Source organism: Schistocerca nitens, chromosome 12 (genome assembly GCF_023898315.1).
Source record: "Schistocerca nitens isolate TAMUIC-IGC-003100 chromosome 12, iqSchNite1.1, whole genome shotgun sequence".
In the NCBI taxonomy this organism is placed as follows: domain Eukaryota; kingdom Metazoa; phylum Arthropoda; class Insecta; order Orthoptera; family Acrididae; genus Schistocerca; species Schistocerca nitens.
The window spans coordinates 29,233,459-29,258,336 of NC_064625.1; the positions used below are offsets into that span (position 1 = coordinate 29,233,459).

Below are 24,878 nucleotides of genomic sequence, written 5' to 3' on the forward strand. Positions count from 1 at the left end.
GCACTCCCGCCTTAGGTGAATGTTTACACCTCAGGTCACACCTCCCGAGAAACAGACGGAGGGACCAATCGGCATGGTCAGAAGGTATCAGCTCAGGCAATCACCCCTCCCCGGGCCTGGCCTTTACCAGGGGGTACGCGCGTGCCTTACATGTCTACCCAGGGCGGGGAATTACGCGTTACCCCGTCACCGGCTACGCGTGCGAACGCGTGGGTCGGCCTTCAGGCGCGCACAGGGAGGAAGGAAGAAGAGGAAAAAAGAGAGAGAGAGAGAGAGAGAGAGAGAGAGAGAGAGAGAGAGGACAGTGTCTCAAACGCCGAGGCGGAGACCAGAGAAGGCAATGAGAAGAAGGCAATGAGAAGAAGGCAATGAGAAGAAGGCAATGAGAAGAAGGCAATGAGAAGAAGGCAATGAGAAGAAGGCAAGGAGAAGAAGGCAAGGAGAAGAAGGCAAGGAGAAGAAGGCAAGGAGAAGAAGGCAAGGAGAAGAAGGCAAGGAGAAGAAGGCAAGGAGAAGAAGGCAAGGAGAAGAAGGCAAGGAGAAGAAGGCAAGGAGAAGAAGGCAAGGAGAAGAAGGCAAGGAGAAGAAGGCAAGGAGAAGAAGGCAAGGAGAAGAAGGCAAGGAGAAGAAGGCAAGGAGAAGAAGGCAAGGAGAAGAAGGCAAGGAGAAGAAGGCAAGGAGAAGAAGGCAAGGAGAAGAAGGCAAGGAGAAGAAGGCAAGGAGAAGAAGGCAAGGAGAAGAAGGCAAGGAGAAGAAGGCAAGGAGAAGAAGGCAAGGAGAAGAAGGCAAGGAGAAGAAGGCAAGGAGAAGAAGGCAAGGAGAAGAAGGCAAGGAGAAGAAGGCAAGGAGAAGAAGGCAAGGAGAAGAAGGCAAGGAGAAGAAGGCAAGGAGAAGAAGGCAAGGAGAAGAAGGCAAGGAGAAGAAGGCAAGGAGAAGAAGGCAAGGAGAAGAAGGCAAGGAGAAGAAGGCAAGGAGAAGAAGGCAAGGAGAAGAAGGCAAGGAGAAGAAGGCAAGGAGAAGAAGGCAAGGAGAAGAAGGCAAGGAGAAGAAGGCAAGGAGAAGAAGGCAAGGAGAAGAAGGCAAGGAGAAGAAGGCAAGGAGAAGAAGGCAAGGAGAAGAAGGCAAGGAGAAGAAGGCAAGGAGAAGAAGGCAAGGAGAAGAAGGCAAGGAGAAGAAGGCAAGGAGAAGAAGGCAAGGAGAAGAAGGCAGAAGGCAAGGAGAAGAAGGCAAGGAGAAGAAGGCAAGGAGAAGAAGGCAAGGAGAAGAAGGCAAGGAGAAGAAGGCAAGGAGAAGGCAAGGAGATTATGCAGGGGAAAGAGTAAGGAAGACAGTGAGGTGGAGAAGAGCAAAGAAAGGAACCAACAAAAGAAAGGAAGAAACGAGAAGTGAAAAAGCAAAATGACCGCAAATAGAGGTCGTGGAACCGTCCGTCTCCGGACGCAGGCGCTAACTACCCCCTTGAGGGGGAGGGACTCCTTTTAGTCGCCTCTTACGACAGGCAGGAATACCTCGGGCCTATTCGTACCCCGGACCCGCAGGGGGAGCGTTGAAGGTGCTCGTTCCTTGACTTTCTGCACCCGTAGCGGAGCCTTCAGATAGATTTTCTTGCCACAGGAAATTAATTTGTCCACGTCAGGGTAATTGACAAGGCAAAGGCTGTATTCAAACTGGTTACTGTGAACACCTGTGCGACTGTGATGATTATTACGGCAGAAGCCGCCTTTGTTGGATTTGAGAGCATATTGTCGACTATGCGAAACAATGTCTTATGTTCGCGAAACCATTGTTGTACACCAATTTTCTGCTACAGTCCTGTGAAAAAGCTGTGTACTGATCTGTCATTCTTTCATAATAGCACATTACATATTGTCTCGTGAGCAACATATTCATTTTCTTATTCGTGTGTCTTAAGATACGAGAAAAACGGTATATGCATGTTTGGCAAAAGTTGACCGAAATATGACCTATTACATTAAAAGTTAGCCCCAATATGACCCATTACTAAAATATGTTGAAATATGACTATGCACAATTAAAATACTTTTTTCGACACTAAAATGCCTAGATTTGTGTATAAATTGTTCTAAAATTCACCCTATAGCTCAGAAAAAAATGACTTGTCATTAAAATCCGGGCCCTAGTAATTACGCAATGAAGCACATGAAACAACGGAACTTTACAGCAAAGTCCTTACGAAATACCTCTGTACTGCTGCCGAAATTTTGTCGGTGCAACTCTGATTCATCGCGTAAACACAACTCCACGCCTGTATTTGGCTGCTTATAGTCAAAGGCCCGTTCGCTGGAGAAAGCCTAGAGAATTTTCCTCCTGGTTGTCCTTTTCGTCAGGAGTTAACGTGACGTCGACGGCTGCGTCGTTAATAGCGACTAGGCGCCAAGTTCATCTCCTCTAGGCATTGTGCGTGGGGCGCCACTTTCCCCTCCAACTTTGACTAACTCATTAATAATTAAATCCCACGCTAATTACCATCAAACAGGTAGGCTAATCAAAACTTCTGACGTCCCCGCAAAGGCAAGCCCAACTCAGTTTTAGAAATTAGACGCAGTAAAGCAACACATCGAAATCTTGGGCGGCGTAAAAACCGACACCGTTAGAGAAACTTTGATCCGCCCACACCGTACCTGTCTACCTTTGTGTCGACACGTAGACAGTAGGTATGCCGTTCTAAAATGTGGCTGCTTTCTCACGACATTCCTGGCGATAAAATGTTGCGCAAACAGTCAACCAAACAAAACACGGGCAGCGCGAACGGTCACATACACTACTGGCCATTAAAATTGCTACACCACGAAGTTGACGTGCTACAGACGCGAAATTTAACCGACAGGAAGAACATGCTGTGATATGCAAATTATTAGCTTTTCAGAGCATTCACACAAGGTTGGCGCCAGTGGCGACACCTAAAACGTGCTGAAACGAGGACAGTTTCCAACTGATTTGTCATACACAAACAGCAGTTGACGGCGTTGCCTGGAGAAACTTTGTTGTGATGCCTCGTGTAAGGAGGAGAAATGCGTACCATCAAGTTTCCGACTTTGATAAAGGTCGGATTGTAGCCTATCGCGATTGCGATTTATCGTATCGCGACATTACTGCTCGCGTTGGTCGAGACCCAATGACTGTTAGCAGAATGTGGAATCGGTGGGTTCAGGAGGGTAATACGGAACGCCGTGCTGGATCGAACGGCCTCGTATACACTAGCAGTCGAGATGACAGGCATCTTATCCGCATGGCTGTAACGGATCGTGCAGCCACGTCTCGATCCCTGAGTCAACAGATGGGGACGTTTGCAAGACAACAACCATCTGCACGAACAGTTCGACGACGTTTGCAGCAGCACGGACTATCAGCTCGGAGCCTGTTGCTGCGGTTACCCTTGACGCTGCATCACAGTCAGGAACGCCTGCGAAGGTGTACTCCGCGACGAACCTGGGTGCACGAATGGCAAAACGTCATTGTTTCGGATGAATCCAGGTTCTGTTTAAACATCATGATGGTCACATCCGTGTTTGGCGACATCGCGGTGAATGCACATTGGAAGCGTGTATTCGTCATCGCCATACTGGCGTATCACCCGGCGTGATGGTATGGGGTGCAATGGGTTGCACGTCTGTCACATCTTGTTCGCATTGACGGCACTTTGAACAGTGGACGTTACATTTCAGATGTGTTACAACCCGTGGCTCTACCCTTCATTCCAGTAGGATAATGCACGACCGCATGTTGCAGGTCCTGTACGGGCCTTTGTGGATATTTTACTGCTGCCGCGGACAGCACATTCTCCAGATCTCTCACCAATTGAAAACTTCTGGTCAATTGTGTCGAGCAATTGGCTCCTCTTAATACGCCAGTCACTACTCTTGATGAACTGTGGTATCGTGTTGAAGCTGCATGGGCAGCTGTGCCTGTACACGCCCTTATTACGGCCAGAGGTGGTTGTTCTGGGTAATGATTTCTCAGGATCTGTGCACCCAAATTGCGTGAAAATTTAATCACATGTCAGTTCTAGTGTAATATATTTGTCCAATGAATACCCGTTTATCATCTGCATTTCTTCTTGGTGTAGCAATTTTAATGGCCAGTAGTGTATTTTGTTTGACTCAACGTGAGAGCGCGACGGAGCCGCCGAAAATCTGACGTGGCAGGTGCTTAGGTAATGAAGTCAACTGCTCCGCGAAATAATACTTCCGAAGCTTCCGAAGACCGTTATTTAGCGAGGAATGTAAAATGCCCGGCAGCCCTCTACGTATTATTCCAGTAGAGACCGCGAACTTAAATACGACTAACTACAGCGCATATACAGATTTAGGCAATCTTTGTTCGCACGTTCCACACTTTAAAGGCAGTAAAGAAGATGTGAAATGTACGCTTTGCTATGCACTTTATACTGGTTTGCATAGTATAGCTGTAGAGAGAGAAAATTTTTGCGAAACAGCTTAGTATTGTCCTATTTTGTATCCACAAGAAGCTCAATGTGATATAAAACCACATCCATATAGAATGATACGAAATGTTGCGAACACCATTTAAAAACAAAAGTGCAAACATATGTTAGATTATAAGGGATCCTCTTGCAATATTGAGACGACGTAGCAGCAACAACGACGACAATATATAGGAATGCTGGAACTTAAGTAGTGGCAACTATTTACTCACAACCGATACAAAAGAGTTACATGTTTGCACCTGTTACTGTCCTTCAAAGTAGTCACCAGTGATGTGTAGAACCCGTTGGCAGCGCTGTGGAAGGCCGAGTATACCGTTGTCAGAGCCTGTTCTGTTGATGGTGCGAGTGGAGCGCTCTACTGCCCGTCGAATCTATGGGACAGTTCTGAAGCGAATGCCGCCGTCAGTGCACAGTACTACTTTTCGTTTTTGAAGCATCACCTACGACTAGCTTTGCAAAAGAAGCGGCAACACTTTCTGCGCAACCTACCCATCATTTTAAACGACAATGCGCGGGCGCATACAGCGCAAGCTGTGGCTGCTCTGTTCGGTCGATGGGACTGGAAAGTACTGTACCATCCACCATACTCCCCGGACTTAAGTCCTTGTGACTGATTTGAATCCGAAGATGAGGGAACCACTTCGTGGCATTCGCTTCAGAACTGTTCCAGAGATTCGAGAGGCAGTAGAGCGCTCCATTCGCACCATAAACAGAACAGGCTCTGCTAGCGGTATACTACGCCTCCCACATCGTCGGCAACGGGTTCTACAGAACGCTGGTGACTACTTTCAAGGACAGTAAGAGGTGCAAACATCGGTCGTGAATAAATAGTTGCCACTATTTAAGTGTTCCAAACCTCGTAGATAAATAGATTGATGGCGTCTTACCAATTGTAGTCGATCTGACAATGACCAGTAAAACTAAGCAAGTTACTTTCCTCAAATAGAGAGCAGTAGGCCTACTCTACACCCAGAATTTTGAAAGTAGGCAACAGGCAGAGAGATGGCGAAAGAGGTTAAAGTCCTGTGTACAGAAACGTCAGTAAACATCGTCCCTAAATTGATTGTTAAGGGCCTAAAGGCTTCGTTGGCAAACGCAGAATGTACTTGTGCTGATAACTTAAAAGAATAAGTAGCAGGTTCCTGAGAACTCAGTTTACTTGCTTAAAGAATTACTTTATCAATATCATGTCAGAACAAGTAAGCCAATAAATAATAATTTAATAGTTTACTACACATGATAACGTCTTTCTGTTCGTGCTACTCACACTTACTGCTTCAATGTTTATGTAACTACACAGCCTAACAACAGCTAAGTAACCAGAAGTGCACGACTTGTTTACATGAAACTTCGCGGGTCGACAGATCTGTGATGTTATTTCAGTGATTACAACGTCGAGTCACAGAAAGGATTCGCCAGTATGCGCTCACGTATCAGTACGATGTCAGCCCTTCTCTGGCCTGAACTCACGCACTGATTTGATCGGGAACTGTGTCTAAGCAGGTGCATCCCGTCCTCGGCGGAGCAGGCCCACAAATCTTAACTGGTCCTTTATAACATCCATACTGCCATAGGAAGAAAGTTGTCAACCGACACGCTCCCACACATGTGCTATCATGCACAGGTCTTGCTCGCGACAGGAGTGCATCAGCACCACGAAGGAGGTTGATCGGGTCATGCGCAATGCACCAACCAAGATTGTCGTGTGGGAAAGTCGCACCACGATACTGTCACCGGAGAGGTAACACACAACGACGCAACATGTTTGAGTACTCTACGGCAATGGCCCTTTACCTAGCTGCCGGCATTTATCGTGAATCTCTCGCTCAGCACAAATTCCCAAGGGAATGAAAAACAGCGTAGGTGACGCCAATGTATAAGAGGGGTAAAATAATGTACCCACAAAATTACAGACCAATTCCCTTAACTTCGCTTTGCTGCAGAATCGTTTAACATATTCTCAGTTCGAATATATTAAACTTTTTTGAGACTGAAGCTGATGTCCACGAATCAGCATGGTCTTAGAAAGCATCACTCGTGCGAGACTTAGCTTGCCCTCCTCTCACACGATATAAGGGGGAAAAGCAAACTTTTCTTATTGATAAAATGTATAGAAAATTATTGGACTCTCATAGCAAAGATTCGTTTGAAGAGTATGTAACACTGACGGACAAACTAGTTACGCCCTTCGTTTTTTACTTTTAGTAGTAGTTACCTGTCGTCGTTCTCATGCATAAACCAAGTGCTCCGTAATTTTAAGTGAAACTGTGCTAAATAATGGAAGCAACTTCTGAAACAATACGACTTTCTCAGTTACGATATCATGGATCCCAGCTCCAGTGACTCTGGAAGATTACTATTATTTTAATTTTGTATGGGGAATTTGATGGACGCGCCCATCTTCCCGACGGCGCTGCTCAATAACAGAGGTATGTGAATGTGTTCATCACTTTCCCTTCGTGGCCGCCAATGTCAATTTAAATATCTAGATCTTATTTGCCGCGACATTCAGAAACCGCTATCTTTCTTTTCATTTAATTACGAAATCTGATTTTTTTCTCAGATTAAGAACGCATTTTAACCACAACTTTTTTACCCAGGCTACGGGGAATGAAAGTACTTACAAGGGAACCTCCTCATCACACCCCCCTCAGATTTAGTTATAGGTTGGCACATTCGATAGGCCTTGAAAAACTAAACACAGATCAATCGAGAAAACAGGAAGAAGTTGTGTGGAACTATGAAAAAATAAGCAAAATATACAAACTGAGTAGTCCATGTGAAAGATAAGCAACATCATTGCTAGCACGAGCTCAGGAGTGCCATGGTCTCGTGGTTAGCGTGAGTAGCTGCGGAATGAGAGGTCCTTGGTTCAAGTCTTCCGTCCGGTGAAAATTTTTATTTTCTTTATTTTCGCAAAGTTATGATCTGTCCGTTCGTTCATTGACGTCTCTGTTCACTGTAATAAGTTTAGTGTGCGTTTTGCGACTGCACCGCAAAACCGTGCGATTAGTAGACGAAAGGACGTGCCTCTCCAATGGGAACCTAAAACATTTGATCGCAAGGTCATAGGTCAATCGATTCCTCCACAGGAAAACACGTCTGATATATTCTATACGACATTGGCGACGGCATGTGCGTCATAAGACAGGAATATGTTGTCGACCCACCTAACTTTTACACTTGGCGAATGGGTAAAAAGATTCTTCTACCTTGCCCGATTTAGGTTTTCTTGTGGATGTGATAATCACTCCCAAAAAAGTGATGAAAACATAAGCGTTTGTCACAAACTGAAAATTAAAAAGTTAAACTTTTCACCCGAGGGAAGGCTTGAACCAATGACCTCTCGTTCCGCAGATGCTCACGCTAACCACGGGACCACGGCACCCATGAGCCTGCTCTTTCCTTGTTGATGCCTATGTTGCGCATGGACTACTCAGTTTGTATATTTTGCTTATTTTTTCGTAGTTCCGCACAACTTCTTCCTGTTTTCTCGATTGATCTGTGTTCAGTTTTTCAAGGCCTATCCACTGTGCCAACTTATAACTAAATCTGAGGGGGGTGCGATTGGGAGGTTCCCCTGTTAGAACGTACGTTCCTCTATCCCGATCGTAAGTTGGCGTACAATTAAGTGTGTAGCGACGTAACTAATGACCCATTTCTCCAACAATATTAATTCTTACTTTGAACCACTCTCTCGCGAATCTACGTGCCCTCTTATTTTGTGTAGTGACTGACGTATTCCTTAATAACGTTAGTTTTAACATTCACTGGCTTAGTTTCCGCAGTTGACCTTTGTGTGTCGTAACGGCGCTTCACGTGCAATATTTATTACGCGACATACATACTAACTCGCAATTAAAAACTACGACACCGGCTGATTACGTTTCTAATAGTTTAATAGGGCGGTTACGAGGGCAACAGCCAGATTCCAAAGATGTAGATTCCCTGAAAGCACTTGACACGGTGCCGACCAATGTTGCCGAGCCGTTCTAGGCCTATCAGCCTGGAACCGCGCTGCTGCTACGGTCGCAGGTTCGAATCCTGCCTCGGGCATGGATGTGTGTGATGTCCTTAGGTTAGTCAGGTAGTTTTAAGTCTAGGATACTGATGACCTCAGATTTTGAATCCCATAGTGCTCAGAGCCATTTGAACCATTTTTGTTAAGTCCCATAGTGCTTAGAACCGTTTGAACCATTTGAACTTTACACGGTGCCCCATTGCACGATGTAAACGAAGGGACGACCACATGAAATAAGGTCACAGGTATGTGAGTGGCTCGAAGACTTCTTAAGTAACATAACCCAGTATGTTGTCCTCGACGGCGAGTGTTCAACAGAGACATGGGGCTCATCGTCAGGAGTGCCCCAAGGAAGTGTGATAGGATCGCTGGTGCTCTGTATACACACGAAAGATTTGGTGGACAGAGTGGGCAGCAATCTGCAGTTGTTTGCTGCGGTGTACGGTAAGGTGTCTAAGTTGAGTGACTGTAGGGAGATAAAATACGCTCTCGGCAAAATTTCCAGATCTGAAAGTGGAAAAATTTAAGTTAATGCGGATGAGTAGAATGATCAAATCTGTAGTTCAGACAGATATACTAGTCTCCTGCTTGACACCGTCAAGTCGTTTGAATATCTGGGCGTAACGTTGCAATGCGATATGAACTGGAACGACCATCCGGTAACTCTGGTAGGGAAACGAAAGGTTGACTTCGGTTTATTTGGAGAATTTTAGGAAAGAGTGGTTCACCAGTAAAGGAGACCGCATATCGGACGCTGGTGCGACCTATTCTTGAGAACTGCTCGAGTGTTTGGGGTCCGTACCAGGGCGGACTGAAGGAAGACATCGAAGCAGTTCAGAGGCGGGCTGCTAGATTTGTTACTGGTAGGTTCGAACAACCCGTAAGTGCCTCGGAGATGGTTCGGGAACTCAAATGAGAATCCCTGGAGGGGAGGCGACTTTCTTTTCGATGAACATTTGACAAAATTCGGAGAACTGGCAATTGAAACTGCTACCTCCGGCACGCATCGTACAGTGGCTTGGGGAGTACCGGTGTAGGTGTAGAGTTACCATTGTGCCACCGGAGTTCGAGTCAGTACCAGCCGTAATCTCAAATGATACCCGATGGCTCTCCCAAGCATGGCGCTTGGGTAACAAGTGTGTCTATGCAAGACAGATCAAGAATGGGACCCCTGCTACGGTCGCAGCCCTTCTCACCGATGATGGTTACCTGGGTTAGTGCAGAACCACGCTTAATCGCTGAATATAATGTCCAGGTATTCATCAGTGGTCCACGCTTCCCGCTCATGGCACCACTTTAAACGCAGTCATTTCTTGTGCGTTTTGTTATTGTCTGCCTACGCACGGGCCTGTCAGTTGCCTAGTCTGGATCCTGCTTGTCTGCGACCAATGTTGCGGGACGACACACACTGTCGCAGGGTCCAATACTCAGTCTCAGATGGTAGCCAGAGATGTGAAGGGTTTATCATGTCCTCGGTGCGCAGTACCGCCATTGGCCCTTATGGTGGTCGGACGTGGTCTGCCTGAACCTTCCCGAGTTAGTCTGCCTTAACGTTGCCATGCAGTCCATCATGGGGCCACTGTCAGATCTGAATGCCCCACAAGCGTGGATTTCATACGACTGGACCAGCTGGCCAAACGGATTCTCACAATGAGGCCCTATCAAGTTCTGGCAGGTACTGATAACGCTGTCTCACACTAGTACGAGGCATCTCCCTGTCCTTCACAGCTGTCACTGAACACTAAACACTTTACTCCTATTACGTACCCTACCGGGCTTGCTACCACCACCAAACACGAAGAACGCTAATGTATTAAGTTCTACTTTTAACACATTGCCGTCCGGCGACACCACAGTGGTGTCGTGAGCGTAGTGGCCGGCGACAGCACTTTAGTATCTTTTGCATTCTGTTGGTGTTCTGTTTAGGTAACAAGTCACACACGTCAACAAGTGTTTTGTTTTTGGAAGTACTTGTGCCCTTTCGTCATGGCGCACGAAAGAGAGAATAGGATTATTTACGATGAATGCGCGGACGTCTTGCCTGACTTTCCGGATGACGTTGCCGATTGGGAAGAAGACAATGGAAAAAAAAAATTAAAGTGAAGCGGAATCGTAGGAAGATAGTGAAATACGTCTAAGAAGAATTCGGCGAACGCTACGGTTGCCAACTGATTCGGCTGAGTCAGACGAAGAAGATAGTGCACAGTGGTCAGACTGATTTACCGAGGACCAATAAAAAGTTTTGAAGGATCCCGGGCCCAAATATATTTCCCAAAGATACACAGAGCGTACAATTATATATTGGGAACCATCTATTTGAATATATTAGCAACGAAACAAACAAGTACTACAGTCAAAATCGCAATAGAAGGAAAATGGATTTAAAAAATGCCAAATTTGTCTACGTTACGGGACCCGAACTTAGAAAATAGTTTGGGCTGGCTATCCTTATGGGAATTTTAAGAAAAGCAAGGATCAATGGTTATTGGTCAACGAATCCGTTGATAGACACCGATATTTCGCAAAACGATGTCCCGCAACCGATTAACACAAATATTATCGTTTTTACATTTTTCCGACAGTAACTATTAACCGCATAATGCCGACCGGCTTGTCAAAGTGCAATTCGTGACTGAAATATTTTCCAAAAAGTTTAAAGAAACGTTTAAGCTAAGTCAAAATATCTCGATGAAGGAATGATAGCGTGGTGCGGACCGTTGAAGTTTATCAAAACTAGACATAATTGTCTGATTGGGAATTCTGCGCTCGTTCATTAATAAAATATGGCGTTTCAGTCTTCGATCGCTATACTTTATTTTCAATTACCGGTTTCGGGCTAGCTGCCCATCTTCAGATCATATATTGTAGTTACAGAGTAACTTGTCCGCACAGAACACACTGTTCGCTGTCAGCGAACCGAGTGTTCTGTACGGACAAGTTACTCTGTAAGTACAATATATGATCTGAAGATGGGCAGCTAGCCCGAAACCGGTAATTGAAAATAAAGTTTAGCGATCGAAGACTGAAACGCCATATTTTATTTCGTTAAAGTTTAAAGTTTATAATCCGCCGAAAATTACGAAATACGGCATACTCATTCGGATGCTGTGTGATTATAGAGTACGGATACATTTCCTCATTCAAGATATATTCCGGCGCTGGACAGCCTTTAGCGAAAACAGTGACGGAACTATTGACACCTTTTGATGAAAAGTATCACCTCTGCATGGATAATTATTTTAACAGTGTACAACTTGCAGAGAAGTTACCTGAAAAGAAAATTCGAGTTTGTGGAACGATAGAGCGAAATAGAGTATTTCCGGAAAATTAAAGCGCGCAAAAGTTAATGTGTTTGAAGCTTATCGACGGAAAGATGACAAGCGGCCGGCGACAAGCCAAGTAATCCGAATTAGCGCTGCCGGCGCCAAGCGAATAAATCTGTGCGAGACGTGCGGACGGCAAAGTGTTAATAGACAAGTGCGGCTATAATAATTCACGTTCCCACCGATCGTTACGTTGCCCCCGTTATTGTCTTCTCGATGCTGTACTTCTGTTGTGCACTGTGTATTGAGTCTGCTTTATACTAGCACGTTATGTAAAGGAACTGAGTCTAGTTAATTTTTTCAGCATCATGGTGTTCAATTTCAGCTATCCGCAATGCCGTTACTCCTATGGAGATTACAAGGGGTGTCCCAGAAAAATGACAAACTTTAGGGACAAGTTCCTTATAAAGAAATAAGTGAATAATATCTGGTAAACATGGGCCCTAAGATGCAAACCTTAAGAGCAATGACCACTTTTTCATCTTCGCTATTGTGAAATCTTTTCTCATTAACAAGTGCTGATAGCTTTTGAGATAGGCACTTCAAACAAAATCCCTGGTAAAAAAATTCTCTGATGTAAGGAATCTCTTCCTAAAGTTCGTCTTTTTTGAGAAACGTTATGTTGGGGGCCACTCCTGCTCCTCATTTATATAAATGATGTACCCTCTAGCATTACGAGTAACTAAAATATTTCTGTTTGATGATGACACTAGCTTGATAGTAAAGGGTGTTGTGCGCAACATTGGCTCTGTTTCAAATGCAGTTCATAACCTAAGTTCATGGCTTGTAGAAAATGAACTAATGCTAATTCACAGCAAGACTCAGTTTTTGCAGTTTCTAACACACAATACAACAAAACCTGACGTTTTAATTTCATAGGATGGGCATATGATTAGTGAAACTGAACAGTTCAAATTTCTAGGCGTTCAGATAGATTGTCAACTGTCGTGGGAAGCCCACGTTCAGGATCTTGTTCAAGGACTTACTGCTACCGTTTTCACTATTCGAACGGTGTCTGAAGTTAGACACGAAAATTGGTTTACTTTGCTTATTTTCATTCGCTTATGTCGTATGGTATTGTATTGTATTTTGGGGCAACTCTTCCCACTGTAAAGGACAATTTTTGGCATAGAAACGGGCGTTTCGGGGCAGTAAGTGGTGTAAGTTCAGTAGCCTCTTGACCCCTTTTCACGAGTATGGGTATTTGATACTGGCCTCTCAATATATATATGTTTTCCTTACTGTCATCTGTCATTTCTTGTTAACAATATTACCTTATTCCCGAGCATAAGCAGTTTGTTGTATTGTTGATTGCGTTTACTTAAACTGATGTCTTGACTTTTAGGGTTCTTAAACAGTTTATTTTTATCTGTTATTACTTTTATGTTCTAATTTCATGTACTGACATGTTCCTTGATCTTTGAGACTTGCTTCACAATTTGGTCCTACGGAACTTTAATATGATTCGGGACAAAGTGGTGACGAAATGTTAACTTTCTCCTAGGACACCTGCAGCGTTCAAAATGCAATCTCCATACTAATACCGATTAGAAATATGCAAATGTACGAAGCCAATTGAAGACGAATTTCACATTGCACGAAGTATAAAGTAGGTCCCCTTTGCTCTGTTTCTCCACGGAATTACATGCAAATTGTCCTGGAGCGACATTTACGCACGTGGTATACTTCAGAGAGGACTTATCAACTTAGTCTCCTCTCCTGACTTAACTAAGATGCCCTTACTGTGTGCTGTTGCATAGATTAAGTGCCTAGCACCGTTCCGTCATCTCTTGATTGTAGTTTTTTCATTCGCCTAACGTTTCCTGTCGATCGTCTCTTGCGTCGGAGCAGTATTACATAGAAAATATTTTCTTCATATTTATTACAGCAATAGGTTCCTGTCCAAGCAGACCGGGCACCCGCCCCACGGTAATACATCAAAAGAAGTACTGCGTCATCCCGGTCCCCAGAACTCCTGAAGATAGACGTTGCCTGTGGATATTTTATCGCAGACACAGTCCCAGTCCCTGTGATTGTTCACACATGTCACTAAACCCGCTCAAACCTGTAAACCACCATGCGTGAGCAGCGCCTATTAGACGGAGGGGGTCCTACAGCCGATCAGTAGCAGTCATTCCACCAGGCAGGAGGTACACGGCTCTTGTCTGTAGTTCAGCCATGCCTATATGGTCGATACGGCGGTTCGATCGCGTCCGCATCGTTACTTTGTGCCAGGAAGGGCGCTCAAGAAGGGAAGTGTCCAGGAGTCTCAGGGTGAGCCAAAGTGATGATGATCGGACGTAGAGGAGATACAGAGAGAGACACGAACTGTCTATGACATGCCTCGCTCAGGCCGCCCAACCACTACTATACCACTACTATGGCAGTGGATAGCTGCTACCTATGGATTATGGCTCTGAGGAGCCCAGACAGCAACGCCACCATGTTGAATTATGCTTTTCGTGCAGCCACAGGACTTCGTGTTACGACTCAAACCGTGCGCAATATTCTGCATGATGTGCAACTTCACTCCCGACGTCCATCTTTACAACCACGATACCGTGTGCGCGGTACAGATGGGCCCAACAACATGCCGAACTGACCGCTCAGGACTGGCATGACGTTCTCTTCACCGGTAAGTGTCGCATATGCCTTCAACCGTGTTTGGAGGCAGCCTGGTGAGGCTGAACGCCTTAGACACACTGTCCAGTGAGTGCAGCAAGGTGGAGATTCCCTGCAGTTTTTGGGTGGCATTATGTGGGGCCGACGTACGCCGCTGATCGTCACGGAAGGCGCCGTAACGGCTGTACGATACGTGAATGACATTCTCCGACAGATAGTGCAACCATATCGTCAGCATACTGGCGAGGCATTCGCTCGCCCATCGTGCACATCTTTTGAATGACTTCCTTTAGGATAACGACGTGGCTCGAAATAGAGTGGCCACTCTGTTCTCCAGACATGAACCCTATCGAACATGCCTGGGATAGATTAAAAAGGGCTGTTTATGGACGACGTGACCCACAAACCACTTTGGGATCCACGTCGAATCGCCGTTGAGGAGTGGAACAATCTGGACCAACAGTGCCTTGATGAACTTGTGCATATCATGCCACGACGAACACAGGCATCAGTGCAAGAGGACGTGCTACTGGGTATTAGAGGTACCGGTGTGTACAGCAATCTGAACCCCCTACCTGTGACGGTCTCGCAGTATGGTGGTACAACATGCAATGCGTGGTTTTCATGAGCAATAAAAAGGGCGGAAATGATGTTTATGTTAATCTCTATTCCATTTTTCTGTACAGGTTCCCGAACTTTCGGAATCGAGGTGATGCAATATTTTTTTGTGTGTGTATGTTGGGCTTTTGGTGTTTCCGTATTTCTTAAGTTTAGCTGAAGTAAAATCATTTTTCTTACGTTGGAGGACGCGAATCGCAGCAGAGATATTCGCTTCGTGCATCGGAACGTAATCATGACTTGAGCGATACCAAACTAATGGCCAAAGCCACATGTATCAAGCAGGGGAAAAAGCGACGCAACACTAGCCGAGTTAGCACTGTTTGTTGTTTAGTTTTAAATAATTCGAGTTGTGAGGTTGATCAGGAGACACCGTTCATCCTGAGCTTTGCGTTGATGTAAACATTAAGTCTTCTACTTTACTGCATTACCATTTAGATGACGGGATCCAATTTTTCGTGCATGCCCGTGGTTTAAAAAAGAACGCCCTTATCGTGTTCAGTTGTGAGCAGTTGTCGTAAACATAAATACCATTCGACGTATTTGTGTTAACTGGCAAAAATACACGGAATACAAATAAGCCTGCCAACACGTTACAGTATAATTTATGAAAGGGATGTGGTGCACGATGGAATACCTCTAGTGCGTTTCCAGCACAGCCAGGCAAAAGCAGTGGGAGAACACAGACCGAAGTATGTTAGCAACATTGTAATTCGTATCTGAGAGGGGTGGGTGTGCGTGCGTAAATTTATTAATGAAAGACCGTGGAAAAGTGGTATTACACCCAACAGTATTACTTGTAGCAGTTCTCTGATAATATTTTAACCATGGAATGCTACACATTTTATACTAAAACAACTACTCTGGGGTACATATGTACCCCAAAAGAAATTTTTGTTTTAGTAAGTGTATATTTTAAGTTAACGCATAACTTAAACCACATTGCCGTTTATATAGATAAGGGAAGACAGTCGATAAAAAAGGAAAATGATTCATCCAGTGGTAGGGCATGTTTTCTTTTGATGCTTCCAAATATGTACTTATTACATAGGTTCACTTAAGCCTGGATTTTCATTTAGAACATGATTACAACGTTATACAAAATAGCTGCGTTTGAGTACAGATGTACCCCAGACAGTCTGCACGACAAATATAAGCACAAAAGTCCAAGTAGCCAAGGCAGTATCAAGGTTGGTTACCGGTGATGCGCAAACCTGTGGCACTAGTGGGAAATGGTTGCATCCAGTTCCCCCAATGGGGCAGACACTGTACTCCGAGTAGCATTCCTGGGTTAAAGGTACAAAAACTGATTTGCGTCAAAACGAAGTTATTTGAATCCGACTGACAAGTGCTGTAAGAGACTTTTTCCAAGTGGAGACAGGAAGTAGTACAGGTACATCGAAACTGTACCGGCAATCAATCTTAAGATGAATGTGCTTGAGAACTCCTGTAGAAAAAGTGGACATACATCCGCTGGAAATATTCTAAAATACAATTTTCATAACGCTATAAAATCGCTTATAAATATGAGAATGGTCGGCATATCTGTTCTATCTGAGGAAGCGGTTTGGCAGCCAGTGCAAATTCTCTATAAAAAGCAATCATTTGAAAGCGCAAAAATATTAAGTTACATTTTTATGCACAAATGAAAGAAATTCGAATTTAAAAATTTTAATAGCAGGTTTTACATATGAAACTTTCTTCCCTTTTCAGGTATACCGTATATAAACCACACCCATTACAATTTTTAATAAATAGTAGATGTATTGGAAACAATTATTTTCGTCGACATAACGTTGTAAGATCACCGCCACAATGCGGTATACTGGATAGAAAACACATTGATTTTTTTAACAATTGTCTGTATTTGATACACGGACAAGCTGGTTGGGCCAGCCTGACAGAGCGTGCAAGAGTGGTGACGTAACGTGTCCGGTTACTCAGCACAGTAGTTACACAACGCACGCTGCTCGCCACGCTTTAGGCTCTATGCACACGGGCGCAGCCATATCACGGCGTCAGTAATCGTTTTAGTGCACACACGATGGCATCGCAGCGATCACTGCGCAGCACTATTACTATGGAAGTCTAGTAGTATCTACACTCGTCAGCCACAATATTATGACCACCCACCTAATAGTCTGTATGTGCACCTTAGGCACGGAAAACAGGGGCGACGCGTCGTGGTATGGAAGCAATGAGGCGTTGGTAGGTCGCTGGTGGAAGTTGGCTAAACATCTGCACACGAAAGAAGTCTCCCATTCCGCGTAGTGGCCGCGGGGAGGACGGAGGGCGATGAGCTCTAACGCCATGTTCGATCACACCTCAGATGTGTTCGGTCGGGTTCAGATCTGGCGAGTTGGCGGGCAGCACGTAACTGGAACTCGCCACTGTTCCTCGAAACACTTCAACAGACTCCTGGCCTTGTGCCACGGCGCATTATCGTGCTGATAAGTGCTGCTGCTTCAGCTCTCATGATCGTCATGAAGGGGTGTACGTGGTCTGCAACCAGTGTGCGATACTCCTTGGCCGTCACGGTGTCTTGAACGACCTCCACTGGACTGATGGATGCCCACGTGAATGTTCCCCAGACCATATTAGAGTCGCAGCCAGCTTGTTTCTGTCCCGCAGTATAGGTGTCAAGAAGCTGTTTCCCTTTAAAGACGACCGATTTACGTCCTGCCATCGGAATGATGAAGGTATCGGGATCCATCAGACCGTGCAACGCTCTACCACTCCGCCAACCCCACTGCCGATGGTGACGTGCTCTTTTCAGTCGTAGTTGCCGATGTCTTCTTGTTAACATTGGCACACGCACGGGTCGTTGGCTGCGGGGGCCCATCGTTAGTTTGTTATGGTTTTAGGACGGAAAACAGCTATGGTCATAAGCGCCCAACCTGTGGCTTAGTTCAAAAATGGTTCAAATGGCTCTAAGCACTATGCCACTTAACTTCTGAGGTCATCAGTCGCCTAGAACTTAGAACTAATTAAACCTAACTAAAGATATCACACGTCCATGCCCGAGGCAGGACTCGAACCTGAGACCGTAGCGATCGCTCGGCTCCAGACTGTAGCGCCTAGAACCGCACGGCCTCTCTGGCCGGCTCCTGTGGCTTAGTGTAGTGTAAAAACAGGAATTTGAATCAGCAGCAATGGGGGGTAAACTCAAGGAGGAGGAGGGGGAGGAGGAGGGGGAGGAGGAGGGGGAGGAGGAGGAGGGGGAGGAGGAGGAGGAGGAGGAGGAGGAGGAGGAGGAGGAGGAGGAGGAGGAGGGGGAGGAGGAGGGGGGGGAATCTCGAGGGGGGAAAACTCGAGGACGAGGGGGGGGGAAACTCGAGGAGGAGGAGGAGGAAGAGGGGGGGAAACTCGAGGAGGAGGAGGAGGAGGGGGGGGGAAACTCAAGGAGAAGGGGGGGAAACTCAAGGAGGAGGAGGAGGAGGAGGAGGAGGAGGAGGAGGAGGAGGGAAACTCGAGGAGGGGGGGGAAATTCAAGGAGGAGGGGGGGGGGAAATTCAAGGAGGAGGGGGGGAAACTCAAGGAGGAGGGGGGGAAACTCAAGGAGGAGGGGGGGAAACTCAAGGAGGAGGGGGGGAAACTCAAGGAGGAGGGGGGGAAACTCAAGGAGGAGGGGGGGGAAACTCAAGGAGGAGGGGGGGAAACTCAAGGAGGAGGGGGGGGAAACTCAAGGAGGAGGGGGGGGAAACTCAAGGAGGAGGGGGGGAAACTCAAGGAGGAGGGGGGGAAACTCAAGGAGGAGGGGGGGAAACTCAAGGAGGAGGGGGGGAAACTCAAGGAGGAGGGGGGGAAACTCAAGGAGGAGGGGGGGAAACTCAAGGAGGAGGGGGGGAAACTCAAGGAGGAGGGGGGGAAACTCAAGGAGGAGGGGGGGAAACTCAAGGAGGAGGGGGGGAAACTCAAGGAGGAGGGGGGGAAACTCAAGGAGGAGGGGGGGAAACTCAAGGAGGAGGGGGGGAAACTCAAGGAGGAGGGGGGGAAACTCAAGGAGGAGGGGGGGAAACTCAAGGAGGAGGGGGGGAAACTCAAGGAGGAGGGGGGGAAACTCAAGGAGGAGGGGGGGAAACTCAAGGAGGAGGGGGGGAAACTCAAGGAGGAGGGGGGGAAACTCAAGGAGGAGGGGGGGAAACTCAAGGAGGAGGGGGGGAAACTCAAGGAGGAGGGGGGGAAACTCAAGGAGGAGGGGGGGAAACTCAAGGAGGAGGGGGGGGAAACTCAAGGAGGAGGGGGGGGAAACTCAAGGAGGAGGGGGGGAAACTCAAGGAGGAGGGGGGGAAACTCAAGGAGGAGGGGGGAAACTCAAGGAGGAGGGGGGGAAACTCAAGGAGGAGGGGGGGAAACTCAAGGAGGAGGGGGGGAAACTCAAGGAGGAGGGGGGGAAACTCAAGGAGGAGGGGGGGAAACTCAAGGAGGAGGGGGGGAAACTCAAGGAGGAGGGGGGGAAACTCAAGGAGGAGGGGGGGAAACTCAAGGAGGAGGGGGGGAAACTCAAGGAGGAGGGGGGGAAACTCAAGGAGGAGGGGGGGAAACTCAAGGAGGAGGGGGGGAAACTCAAGGAGGAGGGGGGGAAACTCAAGGAGGAGGGGGGGAAACTCAAGGAGGAGGGGGGGAAACTCAAGGAGGAGGGGGGGAAACTCAAGGAGGAGGGGGGGAAACTCAAGGAGGAGGGGGGGAAACTCAAGGAGGAGGGGGGGAAACTCAAGGAGGAGGGAAACTAAAAAATGGAAGGAAAACATAAAAGTGCTATTGAAGGGGGGTTGTTTTCCCCGAAAAAGAGCTTCAAATGACCGATGTCCTCTCACTAACACTTATAAACCTAAGGACGCGATCGGCTGAGCGCGCGTCATCTGCTAGAACGGTAGGTATATCAGGCGACAGGTATAAACGGGCGCGTAGGCGATTGAAATAGGGGCACTGAAGTAAAAGGTATCTCACCGTCCACAGTTGAGAGAAGTGGGGACAAAGCGGGGGATGACATCGAAAGCTAAAAAGACGGTGCCCAATGCGGAGTCTAGTTAAAATTAACTCCTCCCGAAAACGAGGCCGAGAAGAAGAGGTCCAAGCACAGGGAACAGATTTTATGTCCCGTAATTTGTTATCCTGAAGTGCAGACTCATGTGTGTTCCATAAAAGCGCAACACGACGACATAAAACTATCTGTAGATCGGCAAAGGGAGCCATGATAACAGCAGGCCGATGAACAGAGACAGCAGCCTTGGCCGCTATATCGGCTGCTCGTTTCCGCATATGCCAACGTGACCTGGCATCCAGAGGAACGCCACAGAAATACCCCGCAAGTGGAGCATATGGTAGCAGTCTTTAATCGGTTGGACCAGAGGATGGCCGGGATAAAGAGCTTGGAGGTTGAGAAGAGCTGAGCGAATCCGAGCAAACGCTCGTATAGTATACTGTATCCGCTGATGGCGACGGATGTATTGGACCACCTGGATAACAGCGTAAAGCTCCGCGGTATAAACCGAACACTGGTCGGGAAGGCGAAATCCAATTGGGGTGTCGTCAATAATATAGGCTCCCCAGACACCAAAGGTGGACTTCGAGCCGCCAGTGTAAATAAATGTGGCATCCTCAATTTGTGCACATAGAGCAGCAAATGCCTGACAACTGTTGAGAGTGGGGTACTATCCTTGGGAAGCCGACAATGGTCACGGAAAAGGCAGGTCCGGGGTCGAAACCAAGATGGTTCTGTACCGCCATTTGTCAAGAAAGTTTTTGGAAATAGGAAGGGAATGTAGCAGCTGACAGAAGCGTACTCCTGGCGGTAGTAGAGAGGAAGGTCCGCCTGCATACCCTAAATGCAAGGAGGCGTCAATAATTGGTATGGGTCGGATGGGCAGGTTTGGAAGAAAGATGGTTAGCATAACGACTCAGTATAACAGCTCGCCTATTGGACAGCGGAGGTTCAGCAGGCTGAGCGTAAAGGCTCTCCACGGGACTGGTGTATAAAGCCCCAGATACTAAACGCAATCCACGGTGGTGGACACAATCTAGACGCCGAAGAACAGAGGGCCGTGCAGAGGAGTAAATCGCGAGACCCGGTGCCCTGCCTTCAATGCATGGCCAACCTCTCGCAAACTACTTTCATCATTAGGAGCGTTCGGTCCACTGTGTGTTCAGATACACTTGTACTCCACTCAACGTTGAAGTCTAATGTTAGTTCCGCCATAGTTCGCCGCCCGTCCTGTTTTACCAGTCTCTCCAGACTACGATGTTCGACATTTGTAATGAGGGGTTGGCGCCCAACCTAACGTCTGGAGGTTGTGTCACCTTTGTTTCGCCAGGAGTTTCAGACACCACATCACTCTTCTGACACCAGACAGTCCTTACTGTTTCCGGAACGCTCCTGCCGATCTTCCTCATTCAATAATTAGAAGCACAAGTAGGTCTGGGGAAAGAAACTGTTAGTGGGGGGCAAGTCTGGCATCACTGGGATGAACCCTGATCAGCTGATGTAACGTTTTGTTTATAACCACAAAACTACATTTCAAGATGGCGAGTCCACTTTAAACATCCGCATTAGTTGAACGAAGTTCTGCTATTCGTTTTTACTTGAAGGCGAGAAACTAGTGAATATATATTGCATCGTGTCAAATTTATGGTGAAGGTATGAATCGTGCAAATTTTTGCAAGTAGGTAGAGCAGTTCCAAAAAAGTAGTCGCGACTGACGAATACCGTTCTGGCCGACCATTTGCAGTTTCAACTCCCTCACTTGAAAGTCGAATTGATTGCGTTATTCGTGCCGACTGTTGTGTGACTGGAATTGATAGGTGATAAGGTTCAAGTTAGTACTGGTACAATTCACAACGTTATCTGTAACAAGCTGAAATACCGCTAAACATGTGCAAGATGGGTAGCAAAGGAGCTGACGCAGCTACACCGGGAAACAAGATTGAGTGTGCAGAGAGCTAAAGGGATGTAACGAAAGAGAAGGTGAGCACTTCAACAAAATTTTAACTTGTGATGGATCTTGCGTTCAGGATTTTGAGCCAGAATCAGAAAGACAAAGCACGTAGTGGAAGCACACCAACTCGCCTGTCAAGAAAAAATTCAAAACGCAAGCATCAGCAGGAAAAGTCATGTTGACGGTGTTTTGGGATGCTGAAGGTCCAGTTTTTTGTGATTATGTCTAAGAGCAGCGTTCAATGAACAGCCAGTACTACTCGCATTTGATTTTAAGCAGGGTGAAGTCGGCCGTGAGAGACGTCGTGGGTCTCAGAGCAGAGATCTGATTCTCCAGCAAGACAACGCATGTCCCCATATTACTCATATGAAACCATCAACAGTATGAGCTGGGAAGTACTGCCTCATCCCCCTTATAATCCTGATTTAGCATCTAGTTATTTCCATTTGTTTGGTGCACTGAAGGAGGAATTACGTGGGAAGATGTTCCAGGATAACGAGGACGTGAAAAAGTTTGTGGGAAATTGGTTCAAGACGGAGTTCTTCGCAACCGGAATAAAAAGCTTGTAGCTCGTTGGAACTAGTGCGTAAATGTTCAAGGGGATTACGCTGAAAAGTAAAAGTATTGTTTTTTTAAAATAAACTTTTTCTCTACATACCAATTTGCGTGTGTATTGAATGACCCTCGTAGATACGGGTTTATATCGATAGGAGGTCGGTGGCGAACCCTGATAGCAACTCCATAATGTTGAATAAAGCTTTTGGTGCAGCCACAGGTCGTCGTGTTACGACTCAAACTGTGCGCAATAGGCTGCATGAACTTCACTCCCGACGTCCACGGCCAAATCAATCTTTGCAGCGCGGTACAGACGGGCCCAACAACATGCCGAATGGACCTCTCAGGATTGGCATCACGTTCTCTTCACCGATGAGTGTCGCATATGCCTTCAAATGGACAATCTAAGGAGACGTATTTGGCGGCAATCCAGTCAAGCTGAACGCATGAGACACACTACCAGCGAGTGCAGCAAGGTGGAGGTTCCCTTCTGTTTTAGGGTGGCATTATGTGGGGGGGGGGGGGTGCCGTACGCCGCTGGTGGTCATGGAAGGCGCCATAACGGCTGTACTATACGTGAATGCCATCCTCCGACCGATAGTGCAACCATATCGGCAGCATATTGGCGAGGCATTCGTCTTCGTGGACGACAAATCGCCCCCCCGCCCCCCATCGCGCTCATCTTGTGAATGACTTCCTTCGCTCGACTAGAATGGCTAGCAGGTTCTTCAGACATTTCAGACATGAACCCTATCCAATATGCCTGGGATAGATTGAAAATGGCTGTTTAAGGACGACGTGACCCACCAACCACTCTGAGGGAACTATGCCGAATCGCCGTTGAGGAGTGGGACAATCTGGACCAACAGTGCCTAGATGAACTTGTGGATTGTGTGCCACGACGAACACAGGCATGCATCAGTGCAAGAGGACGTGCTACTGGGTATTAAAGGTACCGGTGTGTACAGCAATCTGGACCACCACCTCTGAAGTTCTCGCTGTACAGTGGTTCAACATGCCATGTGTTGTTTTCACGAACAATAAAAAGGGCGGAAATCATGTCTATTGCAATTTTCTGTACAGGTTCTAGAACCCTCGGAACCGAGGTGATCCACAAAATGTTAATGTGTGTTTAAAAAAATGTTTAAGTAAATTATTTTGGAATGAGTATGCTGTAAATTGATGCGCTAACAGTAAATCTGCAACGATCTAGCAAAAATTAAGACATCCGACGATGTTTTCAATACCGCCTGAGCAAATTTGTCGAATTCTGTTATGAGACCTTGCACTGGATCTTTCCTCTCCTACAAGATACGGGTATTTGAACTACCGTTTAACTCGTCACCGAAGACGTCGAGCGCGCATTTGGAATTTTAACTAATAAATGGAGCGTGTTTCACAAACCTGCCAACGCTGTGCTGGACTTTGGTGCCAGCGCTGTCAAATGTTGCTGTATCTCTCACGACTACTGCCGTTCCGGGGATGGTTTTCAACTTTTACGTATACAGAGGCTGTGTAACCTGGACTGTAAAATCCCAGCAACGCTAGGACCAAGTAGACTTACCAATATTCTCATTGACATTTTGAACACACGGGACTGCTGCCGGATGTTCGCGTCGTTCTCAAACGATATTTCGACGACGTAACTCGCTGTCTTCTTCAGGTGTTACCCGAGAATGGTTTTAGGGCGGATCGAGTCTAGTATTTATGCCCGTAAGGTGATGGGTGCCCCCTAGTCGGTCCGCGCCGCATCGGGTGCTCCCTACGCGGTCCGTTTGTTTAAAAAGTGAACAGATCGCCGAAAAGCCTGAATACTCTCAACGACAGCTTTTTAGACAATGCTGGCGAACGTATGTGAACCCGGTCGTCAACAACCACTGCATCTTCCTATTGCCGAACGCAGAAGACTAATTCACGTCAATATTGAGGTTTGTGTATTTTGTGGATACAGAGCAATGAAGCTGAATTCCAAAGAAAATGATGAAAGGTATGATCCATTCAGTTAGGCGAAAAGGGAGACCTAGAAGATGGATTGATGAGGTAATAATGGATATCACCAATATGGGAGTCCGGGGGTGGAAAAGAGCAGCAAATAACCGAGAAGTGTGCAGGAAGATTGTTGAAGAAGCCAAGGCTCACCAAGGGCTGTAGAGCTACTGAAGAAGAGCAATGAAGCAGCGATTACATTTAACTTTCGAAAATTATTTATTTTTAATTGTATATATTTACTGAAGATTTACCGCTGTGGTCACATTTGACCAAACACGCCACCAGTTTAACGCAAAATGGTTTAACAGCGATGAAATTTAACAGTGGTACCTATATCATTTTTTTCT

The 24,878-nt window shown here is 46.6% G+C and overlaps 1 protein-coding gene across 1 annotated transcript; it reads left to right on the plus strand.

Annotated features, from left to right (window-relative positions):
* Window positions 1-410: 410 nt before the first annotated feature.
* On the plus strand, window positions 411-24,548 carry LOC126214879 (uncharacterized). The gene is made up of 2 exons (XM_049941525.1): window positions 411-1,282; window positions 24,494-24,548. The coding sequence occupies exons 1-2, from the start codon at window positions 411-413 to the stop codon at window positions 24,546-24,548; spliced, it is 927 nt and encodes a 308-aa protein (XP_049797482.1).
* The last annotated feature ends 330 nt before the right edge of the window (window positions 24,549-24,878 follow it).

Bases quoted from the DNA above. Each gene is read 5' to 3' on its own strand.
- LOC126214879 (XM_049941525.1), top strand. From the start codon at position 411: ATGAGAAGAAGGCAAGGAGAAGAAGGCAAGGAGAAGAAGGCAAGGAGA. The intron at 1,283-24,493 runs GCAAGGAGAAGG...TTGTGGATACAG, and splicing joins AAGAAGGCAAGGAGAAGAAG to AGCAATGAAGCTGAATTCCA.